Below are 12,972 nucleotides of genomic sequence, written 5' to 3'. Positions count from 1 at the left end.
CAGCTTTCAAAATATTATTATTAACATTAAAGCTATACTTTCCTTTTTTACAGTTTTTGTGAAAGAATGCTCACATCAGTATTCTCTATCACTTTGCAAAACTATTATGATAGCAGTAATTTTCATACAGATAATTTAACTGGTAGAGTTGCATTAACAGCATTAAGGTTGGTTTGTTTTACTTTAAAAACTGTGTTAAAGAAGAACCTTAATGCTGTATTTTTTGTTGATGATGTTGTTTCTAGATAGAAGAGTCTGCTAAATTTGTAAAATAAATTTGTTATAGTGGTGAAACTCCTCCCTGAAGGCTGGAAAAGCAGTAGTACAGGGGAATGATATCCAGTTTTCTGTGTCTTGTAGCTAGAAACTGTGGCATCTGTGACACCTTTGATGCTACATCCTGTTAGCTCATTTCCCAAATAAGTAGGAATTCAACACCTTTGAAAACTCCATTTTGTACCAAATCTGACTGGTTGGCCAGTTCTGAAGTATCAAAGGACAGGCAGCATGATAGGATAGAAGACAACACCACGAAGAAAAGAAAAACAAACAGGTTTATAATGAAAAAGAAAAGTCCCAAACAAACAACAACAGATCAACAAATAAACATGTAACTGAATAATCTAGACCTGATATCATCCTTGCTCAGCATCCTAACTTACCCTTTTCTTATGTACTCTTAATAGGAAAGTCTATCAAGGTAGCACTGGGACTCAGTAACCAGAAATAGGGATGCAGAAACAATCTGTAAATGCATACATTCTGCAAATGTTGAATATCTCTATACAAACACCACAGCACAGCATAATTGCTCCACCAGGAGCTATGTGAGAGCTACTTAGCATGGCTGCCTAGGGAAAGATGCAGTCAGACCTAATTACATTTATAATGCATGCCAAGAGGAGATGAGAAGCTCTAAACCAACTGAGTTAAGAAAGGAAATCAGACATGGTCATGATGGTCTTCACCTGAGAGTCTGCTTTCAGCTTTAACCACTGATTTGACATCTTTGCAAAATTTCAAAGTACCTCTCAATCACTTTCAGCCCCAGCAAACATTTTATTTTAGCAAAACTTGAGTAGCGTTTAATCATTTATTAGTTTTCTTTTAATTACTAAATTTTAATTCAGTAATATAGTATTTTAAGTTAGCTCTTCCATAAACCTATGATTCAGAATTTAAAGATATTTTTATTAAAGGGTACATCCTTGTTCTTTAGAAATGACATCTGAATTCAAATATATACATTTTAGATGCTACAATACTAAAAATGAAGGAGTAGAACTCTTTGGAGGTAACTCTTAGATTATGTACAAATACTGGAAAATATTTTGACCTGTTTTAATGACAGTGCTATAGATGTTGAGCTATTTTCAGGAAAGAACAAAAAGGCATTAACTTCACAAACCAATCTGATGCCATATTGCTGCTATTAAAAGCATTTTGAAGAATAATTTATGAGCTTCCTTGCCAATCACACAGAGAACCTTTTTCATGCTAAGTATTCAACAAGTTTTCGGTTGGGGAGAACAGCCGATGAAAACAAACAACTGGCATTTACAGACCGTGTTCACCTTGAAATGACGTTTCTTTTAGAAATTATCTGAAAATCCTTATTGCTTCGGAATGCTTGTTGTCCAAGAATTTCTCATAAAGAAATATTATAATATATTAAATAAATAATATAAAATGTTATAATTATCATTTAAGTTTGGAGTGTTCTCTTATAGGAGACATTTAAGTGCTCCTGAGAGAAACTTGAGGGCAGAAGAAATAAAATGAACATACAGGAAGGAAAGCTTATGCAGAGAGTGCTTAACAATGGGGCAACAGACAAGAACAAAAGGTCTGAGCAGATATTCTACACAGACTGACAAAGATCGATGATGTTGTCAGAGTGGCACAGGAATAAGGATAACATTGAAAGCTGAACAAGAATGATCACTGGGGCAAAGAGAAAAGGGCCGATGATAGCTTTGTAAAAGGAAAACGGGTATCTTAGAGACCAGAGCAACAAGTACAGAGGAAAAACAGTTCCAAGTTCTTTGCTTCCCACACCCACTTCTTTTCTGGAAACAGTAGAACTTCTTGTTTCAGTTACGCTAAGCTGAAACGATTTCATGCCGCTCCTAGAAGGAAAGAAGTGGGATGAAGATGCTATAATGGGAGGCAAAACACTAAAAATTAAGTGCCTGCATAAATAAGTCTCATTTGAGGCAATGACCACAGGGAAGTCATAACACGCACTTACTATTTTTTAATGCAACATTAAAAAAAACAGTAAACTACTCTTGCCTTTATTGTGCAGTCATAAAAAGGAATCACTGCAATGCACCGCACTGACAGATGCACACAAACTACTGTGTCACAGGAGCACTCGGGAACCCAAAAGACTTAACTTTTTACCTGCCTCTTCCTATTCTTCAGTGCCCTCATTTGTGAAATGTCTGTTCTCTGTTACGGTACCTGCTGGGGATACTGACAGGACAAACCTTGACAATAATCTACTGACGGTCAGAATCTGAACTTGAGGGAATTAAACACAAGAATTTCCTAGGCTTCAGACACTTCTAAGTCTAAATTATTCACTGTTAACAAAATTAAAAGGTGGACATGTTTTTCTGGTTTTATCAAGTACAAATATGTTTTGAATAATTTATTTTTATGAGGCAGTATGAGATTGGAAAAAAATATATGTTTATGCATAGTTCTCTCATGTTCATAACATAAGAACTGAAAAATAAAGATTCATCATGAAGACAAATGCAGTGAAAAAATAAGAAAAGAATGTAATCATGGAGAAAAGAATGTATTCTTTCCCACTTCTGTAACTTTTAGGAAAACGTGTGACCCATGGTTCATGCACCTGAGTAGACACAGCTTTCCACGATACTGACATTCATGTTTTTGACTGCTTGATTGCAAATTCTTGAGTGATAAAATCATGATGAAGGAATTATACAAGACAATATTGAATTCAGATGTTTTTTGTAACTAATAGTAGCTACACTTTTTGTGATTTGACTGATGTCACTGATTGACTCAATGACTATGCAGGCTGACTGCATGGCAGTTTCTTTGTTTAGGAAAAATAATTTGAATATTGTGATTACACTACAGGGTGTTCCTTTTGTAGCTGTTTATTTCTTAATTGGATGCAGCACTAAAAAAAGGCAGTAATAATGCTTTTCTTTCGCTGTAATGTCTCAAATTTTGTACGCCCGCTTTTTGATGAGGTTTTTAAGGACCTCCTTTTTCTGCAAAGAAATTCACCTGCGTTTAATAGGAAATACCACACCAAGACCTAACCCTCTTCCAGGGATAGGATGGATGATTGTTAGCTTGTCATGATTCAGGACAAAAGGACGTAAGTTCTTAAACACAGCAGCCTCAGAGAGAAAGAAAACTTGGGATGAATTTTAAATGTCATCCCAATCAAATTCCCTACCTGAATAGTGTAGGCTCACTCACTGCACAGTGAGTACCTCCTGTTCAATAGAAACGGATTTATATCAAGTTAGCAGAATGCATTTAAAAAAAACCAACTATTAAGTTCATGTCAATTGACAGTTTCACTAAATAGAGAAGTTAGGATTCTTGTGAATCGCCACAGGTATTTCTGTCACCTCATAAGCCAAGAAGACTAAAAAGCCACTGAAGGCCAGTTCCAAGGAAATGATCTGTTATGTCGTAATGGCACAATAAAGACACCATGGCACATTCAAGTCCAAGATACTGCTCTTATTTGTAATTACCAATTTAAGTTTACTGTGAAAACATTGCACTAGTTTCTAGACCACAGGAAAAATGAAACGTTAATCAACGACTCTAGCCTTGCAAGAAATGTCTCATGATCTTGCACACATTGCTTATATTCTTGCAACATGCTGGATGTTACTCACTATCAAGCATTTCCAAATCTACTTTAAAGCAGCAGGTGGTGTACATGCACAGAAATCAATAATACTACACTGCTGTAAAGCCAGATTAATAGTGAATCCATAAAATCCAACGACAGATGAAGTTTTTCTGTCTGTCTTCATTAAATCACCATTTAAAAATTCTGCAGAGCTTTTAGAAAGAAATACTAGATAGAATTTTAAACTAACCAATAATCTGTGCTGTTTCCTTCATATGTGCACATTTGTTTTTCCTGGGAGGAAATAACATCTGTAGCAGTTCAGTCTGTTTGACTGGAGTTTGAACTTTATTTCCAGTGCAGAATACCTAACTGTCAACAAGAATGGCTAACTGCCTAACATTTTCTACTGCTGTTATTACTGCTTCCTAGTTATAGACAAGTAGGCAGACACGGCTGCCCAATCTACATCTGTGCAATAATCCAGAACTGTTTTGCACCTGATTTTTTATAGAATTTTTAAATAAATACATCTCTGTAAGCAACTCAGGTAAAGTTATAATATAACAAAAGCAATTTTACTTTCCAGAAATACCCTTATGTACATCAGTGATTTTTTAAGTATTTTTTTAAATCTGAAACACGCACTGAGATTTTCCAGCAGAGCTCCAGATGCTTGCATAAAACCTTGCTTTCCTTATTACAATTTTTGCTTATTTGAAATTAATTCACAGAGCCCTTGAAGCTGGACATAATTCATATGCTAATATCTGTTTTCTAACCTGCTTGAGCAAGGCAGCTGGACCAAATGATCTCCAGAGGTCCCTTCCAAACTCAGACACTGTGATTTTATACTCTTGCTCTTCTAATTTAACAAGCAGCCCTATCAAAGGACTATGAATAATTTACATTTTTTGTAATGAAAAGGACAAATTATTGTATCTTTTGTTCTGATACTAGAAAGACAGCGTATGGTTTTACAAGTTAGAGAACACTTTTCTTAGTTGAACATATTTCCCAAGTGTTCTAATTTCAAGTATCTGATACATTTTAATGAGCTACACATTTGGTTCCGTAGACTTAACAAGCATATAGTAAAATGAATATCTTACTTCATATATGGTAAATAATAAAGCTACATTCATTTTTGTGACTGAAATCAAAACATAAAAACACATTTGTAAGTGATAATATTGGACGAGACTAATTAGATTCATGTTTTGTTTTTGGTATGATACCTAAATTCAGACTGAGCCACAGAAAGGATACTGCTGAACTCTTTCCTTCTAAGACTGACCCTTTGTGGCCTGTGTCTGTAAATTAGAAACTAATGGAAAACCCATTGCAAAGAAAATGCTACAGTAACATCCGAAAAGAAGCCTGTAAAAATTTATATGTGTTATAAAACAAGTCTGCAGGATAAAAATTCCTTTTGGCTTTGAATTAAAACACAAGTACTACAGCACGAGAGAGCAGTCACTCATCTGAGTTGTAAAAACTACTCCCACAAGCACTGTGCAGGAAAAAAAGGCTGAATACTGAATCTGAGTCTGAGATCTGAATCTGAGAGAATATGCAGTGTTTGCTTTGGAGACAACTGCTATCAAACTAACAAACACCAAGTGTCCATTATGGAAACAATCAACAGCAAAATTGCATTTTCAGAAATCTAGTAAAATATTATTTATTGGAACTGCATTCCAATTTCCTTGGGCTTTCTAGAAAACGCATAAACAGAAAGGGCAGTTGATTCTGGCTGGTATAAAAACAAATTATCTCACAATCATTCCTCTCATATAAATAAATTCTGATGCCAATAATTACTTCATCAATTGGTATTTTTTAAACTAGTTTTAAAAAGAGAAATTCTTCAAATAGTAACGATAATTGTATGTAGAACAGAGCAGTATTATCACAGCAATGTGTTAAATACAAGCAATTAATCACAGTTTCAACTCTGCAACCTACTTTATCCCACTTTAAAGCCCAATGCTCTGGTTTATTTAACATGCAGTTTTAGTCTCATAAATCCATAGTTTGTATTACTTTTCTTTGCACGTATGGATTCATGTCATCGTCACACATTTTTAAATAGAAAAACTAAAATCAATGAAGAATTGATACTAATATTGGAGCACCATGCAATGGCAGCGTTTAAAATTAGAAACAAGTATAAGATTGAAAATTGGCTACAATCCTCAATCTCTGTCCAAATTTTTTTCCATTAATTGATCTCTGTAATCTGACAATTCAAAACACTTTTACTCATATATTTTTTTTTACACTAATATGCAAATAAACATAGGAATGTATATGTTAAAATACCACTTACTTTGGCAATACCAGAATCTGCACAACGAAAATGCAGAAGAATATGAGACAGGCACAAGTCACATAGTACTTAAACGCAGGCAGAGTGGTTGCTCTGTACTGGAAAAAGAAAGAGCAAATATTACAAACGCAATTTTCAAAACAGATAAAACATCACCCAACTGAAATTCCAGTTTTAAGATGCAGATATGCACAGGCTCATTTCAGCCACAGTAAGTTTCCTGTTGTTCATAGGTTATCATCATATCCACTTACATAAGGATTATCAGGCACAGCAGTGAAGCCTTTCACTTTTCAAAGGACAGAGTAGATAGCCATGAGAAATGATTTGGTCTTGTTCCTCCTCAGAACAGGACTATCCCATATTTGTCATAAAAAAATATAATTAAAAAATAGCATCATCATAAAAATTTTAATTAAAAAAGTTTAAGTATTTCTATTATTAAGAATAGCTGACCATGCTTCCACAATCTTTCTCAGTCACTAATTCCCCAAACTGTTTTTTGAGTTAACAGTAAATATTGAGTGGGCTGGAACAGTATAAGAAACTGTTCATGTCATTTATACAGGAAACTCCTGAGTACACGAATCAACAAAGTGTAAACTGCTAACAATTTGTATAAAAGTTTTTTTTTTTCCAATAGCAGAGCTACCTATCATATTAATATTTAGTGGCGCTACATTATTACTTCAGTGAATGTCTGTATTAAAATGCCTTATCTATCCACTGATAATAATAAAAACTTGTTATTAGGAGAGGGTTGGTTCCATCCCCCTTGTCATTAATAAAAAAAATACTATTTACAATTCTCTAATTAGTCTGTCCAGAAACACAAGAATTAAGCAGTGAAATATTTATCAGAAGAATTTTCTATAATTTGAGATTGACACATAGATTAGATTATATTATTAGAACATATAGATAATAGAATGAAATCAATTAAGCACTCAAAAGGAAATGACCTAAAGATTGGATCTATTGAAGTTACTTAACCTATCTGTATGGTAAGTGTTGAGTCACAGCCTGAACCACTGATTGATCACCCAGGGAAAGGACCAGCCCTGGGAGCACAGGTGAAGACAGTTCACCTGTGCAACCAGAAGGCATGGAACCTGCACCTCTCTTAGACCTCATTAAAGGGTTGACTGCCACTGGGGAAGGATCTCTGGTTGCAGATCCCTCCCTTGTGGTGCTTTTCCCCCACAAGCTCAGATCTTTGCAGATGGGTGAGCATTCATTTCCCGTTTGTCCTTTTGCTATTCCACTCCTGTATTTCTTTCTACAGCGCTAATTTTTTCTGACTGTAACACTATCAAAGTTTATTAAAAAGGTAAAGATTCCAAGATCTGATTTATTAAAAAAAGAGTATCAAAAATTATTTCTGCGTTATTACGTTCTCAATGTGCAAACATAAAATAAAATGTGCATGAGCTACGCTTTCTAACGGTGGTGTCTTCACACTTAGTGCCAAACTCTTCCCTTGAAACTGGTGCACTTTATTTTATATGAATGCGCAGCATTTGAGTTTAGCACCCCAACAGCATTTGTTTTTAAATTCTGTGACAAATTGAAAGCAATTCTTCCCACATACCTAACTGAGCTCCAAGGCACCAATACCACTATGCTTGCAGCAAGTTTTGTTGTTCCATCTGTTGAGTGTTTGTTATATCTCAATGGTCCTGTCCAACAATTTTGGGCCTTGAGTTGCTGTTAAAATCTCAAAAAGTTCCAACACACTTGTAAATTCTTTTCAATGTTTTACACTTCTCCAGACATTTCCGAACAAAGCCAGGCAACTCACTCCTTAGGTTAAATAATTATTTTGCTTTATTACCTTATAGTACTTTCAGGCCCTGCAGGGTTGAAAAGTTCCTGCTTAAATCAAAATCAGGCTTCCTGCCGAGTTCTTTAAAGACAAGATTGGACTAGTGAGTCATTAAAAGACAGAACCTTAAAAAGCCAGACCTGAAAAGAACAATTAGTTCTTTGTCATACTGTAACACTCAACAGTCTAAAAGAGATTAGGCTCTTACAGGGAGCATCTGCAGAGCCAAATAACTTGGCTGATTTTCTCCAGAATTCCAATTCCCTCATTGTCCAAACAGCACATACAATGGTTTGCTCTCAAGTTCTATTTTAGAACTAATCAGTTAGTACTATCCACGTAAAAATCTGTATGTGCTCCCACTCAGTGCAATCACTAAACCCTGTGGGTGAGACCACACCGGGTGTTGCTGCTTCTTTCTTATGCCACCTCTACACAGCCTTAACAAGCCTTGAATTTTTTCTCACCATAATGCATTGCCAAGGTCATACAACATGCCTTTGGCAGTCTGCCAGAAGAACTCCATTCTGCTGAGTTGTGAGAGGATGTGAAAATTATTTCAGACACTTTGAACTGAAGGTACGTGCAAAAATGATTAATTACGTCTTTGAGAATCAAGTGTGACCCAGATGATGCTTTTACCTCCATTGCACAGTATAAACATACCGTGGTAATGCTTTCCCTATTACGTTCTTATCAGGTTAACTCACTTACAAAGCCAATTGTGGTCTGATCTACCTTTTACTTCACTGAAAGACACAGTAACTTCTCAGCTATCAGTTGTTCTTTGCTTCCTGAGGTGGGAAAAGAGACAACTCTCCAGTCTTATCGCTGAAACTTTGTCAGTATGTTGAAACATAATCAAGCCCCACAAGGGGGCAAATAGAAAATGCCTGACTTCCTGGGCTACTGGTCACAACAGTTGCCTATAAGGGAAGAAACTTTCACTTTGATTTTTTTTTTTTAAATTAAGTATATTACTCATAAAAACGTTTAGTGAATTGCACCCAATACAGATAGGTATTTTTCTTAAATACAATTTACAGTATCACTTCCTCGGAATGACTGTGAGCATGAAGTGCTTATGAAGAAAACAAATGAACTGAAATTACTGCAGGAAAATTATCACGACTATCATGACTGGAGGTGAAGTATTAGAGACGTGATAAAAAGAAAAAAAATAGAAATAGCAATGTTTGATAAATATTTTTTGAGCACGTAGGTAATTAATTTAGGAATCCTTTGGTTCAGCATCAGCAAATCAAGATTATCAAACCTCCTCTCATTTCTATGAGACTTTGAAAACTTTGAGAAATTCAGAATTGCTGAACACTGTAAAAATTGCCCTGCAAACAGAGAAGCAGTACTGGACATCATACTCAAAACACTTCTACTACAAATGAGGCAAAAATGTTTAAGCACTTCTCACTGGGGAGGTGCTCTGTGTTATAAAGGCAAGGTGGCCTCACTTAGGATAAGGTAGAGAAGGAATCAATCATGACTTTGTAGTGAAAATAACTTACTTCTTTTTCCAGAGTCTTATTATAGAAAAGAAGTGATATTCTTTGAATGTCTTCAGATTTAAGCCACTGCCTAGAAAAGAAAAAGAAAACATAAATGACAGAAGAATAAAGTAGTCCCATCTTTTTGGACTACTGAAATGCAGCAAATTAAGAAAATAACTTAGAAGAAAGTTATTGGGCTTTGGAACATATATGATGAATCACACTAAAATTAGAAGAGAATACTACAAATCCTGTCTGCATTTTGATTTCCACTGTAAATGTACTCATGAAACAAAAGTTCAGATGAGCTGTTTTTCTGAGAATCACTGCTAAAGACAATCAAGGGAGAGATTTCCATGATATAATTCTCACAATGACATCCCACTCATGTCCAAAATACTGTAATAATGCAGGGCACAGAAAAAAATGGTGCACAGAGATAAAATTAAACCTTTCACAGATCACTGATATATATGACTTTCACAGAACAGTTTTAGGTTGGAAGGGACCTCTGGAGGCCATCTGGTCCCATCTTCACAAGTTATCTTTTAAAAACATACTTTTACAATAGGTAAGAATGGCAGATAAATTACACTCATTCTAAAAGGAAATGTAAAAAACATTATTAAAGAAAAGTGAACTGTTTTTGTCTTTAACCAGTGTCAGTCTTTGGACCATGACCTGCATGAGCTGCTCTCTAAGGCCTAATCTGGTCTGTACACGTTTGATCACACTAATAGCACTTAGAGCAAATGCTGCCTTGTACTCCCTACAACTAGCTCACATGTTCAAGAGCTCAGTAAAATCATAGTGATCATATCTCTTTTAAAGTAGTTGTAGGAATTTCTAGAAAGCTTTAGTAACTCTGCATTTCTGCCCTGCAACTTCAGTTTTTCTTCTGGTAGGAGGCGGCCTTGAGGTCATAGCTCTCTCTTGTTGTTTTTGTGAAAAAAGGTCAATAATTGACTATGCCTGCCTTTTGAAAAATCTCAGTTTCACAAACACTCAACAGTGATTTCTCACTTCAGTAAAAAAAAAAAAAAAAAAAAGGTTTCAGAATCTTTCACTTTCAGCAAACATGTTCTACCCTTTCACATCCATCTTCCAGACAGACTTCAAATACACCATTTTTTAAGGGACTGAGGGACTGCATGTCCAATTTCCATATCACTAGTGCTATCAGCTATCTTCATAGCAGGCACCAGAAATCAAAGCAAGAGACCTATCCATCCATACTGACAAAATGTTTTATTCTATAACAAAATCTGTAGGAACAGAAGAAAAATGACATCAATGAAAAGAAGGCGAGCAAGATTTAGAGAAAAGGTTTTGTGGGATTAAAAGCAAGTAAGCAGGCAAGGCATCATCCATAAGATGTGGAAAACAGGATAGCCAACAGAAAGATTCAGCAGGTACAGAGGGCAGCACAGACAAGTATAAATGAAGAATAAGCTTAGGAGATGGTGCACAAAGGTAAGGATTTTTTTAGCAGAGTAATAACGGCTGCAAAATCCTGCCTGCTGTCTGACTCCCTGATGAGCCTAGAAGTCCCGAATATCTACAGCTACGTGGAGGTATGCCATCCAGGAAGTAACACATTTATGTTTGGATTCCCTTGCAGTTCAAGGAACAACAAAGACAGACTCATTAGACAAGGGTGCATGGTTTTAAAGGCCTAGTCTGGTAGACAACATGTTTAAACCATAGCAGCCAGAAAAAGGAAAGAGAATCTTTTTAACATAGTCACCTACTTACCAAATAGCAAAATAATTTTAGTTTAGCTCTCTCTGTAGATATTTATTTAGATTTTGATCCATCTACCACATGTCCAATAAAAGTCCCCTGATCACCAAGGTGGTATAGCCAGAGCTAACCAACTTGTTCTATGCAGGATGCACATCTAATAGCTATGGTACTTGGCTGAAAGAGAAAAACTTGGTGTTTCTTATTCCTTCTTCTAAACCTGTACCTTTCTTTATCTAGAATAGCATTGAATAAGAAGGTCCTAACCCTTCTCACATGGCCTTTCAAGGAGCAATGCCAACTAGATCTACTGCTCTCAATCATCCCAAAAGCCCATGACCCTGCTTCTTAGAGATCATGGCTTCATCCGCATTCCAGAAGATGAAATTGAATGCAGAAGCCCTGAGTCACCCTTGATGTGTACATGCGGCACTTGGCAGAGCTGTGCAAAGACATCTGTGTTGCATGAAGCAGCAGGAGAGCAGGCAGTGGTTGAGTCCCCCAGAAACATTACACAGGCACAAATGAAGTGAAATAATTAAAAAAAAAAAAAAAAAGTGATTAGTTTCATGTCCAAAACATATATTATGTTTTAATCTACTTTTTTTTTTTTTTTTTTCTGATTAAGATTCATGTAGTTAAAATATTATCAAATTAACTTCCTGTTTGGGTAATTAACACTTTCCTATAGTTTATAGTTGTTCTGGAATAACCAATTGAATAACCTGTCTTGAGTGATATATTCCTCCAAGATCAAGGTAAAGAATCTAGTTTTGGAAGGCATCTATGCTGTCTGCGTAATTTGTAAAATCATTCCTTACCCATCCGTAGTTCCCTGCTTAATTCACAAAATGAATTGAAGCTTTTGCAGCAATTTTTGTTTTATCTCTCTTGTTCCTAAGTTTCTCTGATTGTATTCACTAATTAAGTAAGCCACAGATTTTCTGAGAATTCAGTAAGACATATTCTCTAAGGTAAAAGACCTCTGCAGGTCATCCTGTACAACCCCCCTTCTCAAACAAGACCACTTAGTGTGGTTTCCCAGGGAGTAATGATAATTTCTCCTAATGTATATGTACAATTGTTGTGGATTAACTCGGCAGGCAGCTAAACATCATGCAGTCATTCACTCATTCCTCCTTCCCAGTGGGATGGGAGAAATAATAACAACAACAATAATAATAATAATAGTAATAATAACAATAAAATTAGAAATAGTGGGTTGAGACAAAAACTATTTACACACAGAAAAGGAAAAGAAGATAACAGTAATGACAATAACATAATACACATTTACAAAATAAGTGATGCACAACACAATTGTTCACCACCTGCCAAGTGATGCCCAGCCACTCTGGACAGAAGCAGCTGTCCTCCTGGCCAACTCCACTCAGTTTTCTGTTTGTTTTTTTTTCATGTGATGTCATATGGAATATCCTTTTGGACATTTTAGGTCACCTGCCCTGGTTCTGTCCCCTTCCTGCTCCTTGTGCCCCTCAGCTCCCCTCACCAGCAGGACAGTACAAGAAGTTGAAATGTTGACTCCGTATAGCACTGCTCAGCAATGACTAAACCATCAGTGTGTTATCAGCACTGTTTTTCTCCCAGTGCCAGAACACAGCATCATACCAGACACTATGAAGAAAAAAAACACACCTCTGTCTCAGCTGAAACCAAGACAACAATATGTTTCTGCCTTTGATATCAA

At 35.9% G+C, this 12,972-nt stretch overlaps 1 protein-coding gene across 3 annotated transcripts in view; it reads right to left on the bottom strand.

Annotated features, from left to right (window-relative positions):
- Positions 1–12,972, bottom strand: part of ADCY2 (adenylate cyclase 2) — a 205,591-nt gene that overhangs the window by 50,491 nt on the left and 142,128 nt on the right. For all 3 annotated transcript variants that reach the window (XM_048939390.1, XM_048939388.1, XM_048939389.1), the window contains 2 exons: positions 9,540–9,609; positions 6,192–6,289 (listed from right to left, as the gene is read on the bottom strand). In XM_048939390.1, coding sequence (XP_048795347.1) covers positions 6,192–6,289; positions 9,540–9,609 — 168 coding nt within the window. The remainder of the gene's footprint in view (positions 1–6,191; positions 6,290–9,539; positions 9,610–12,972) is intronic.

This window comes from Lagopus muta, chromosome 3 (assembly GCF_023343835.1).
Source record: "Lagopus muta isolate bLagMut1 chromosome 3, bLagMut1 primary, whole genome shotgun sequence".
NCBI classification, from domain to species: domain Eukaryota; kingdom Metazoa; phylum Chordata; class Aves; order Galliformes; family Phasianidae; genus Lagopus; species Lagopus muta.
Note: the sequence above shows the minus strand (reverse complement) of the source record. Positions and strands in the feature narration are given on the sequence as shown.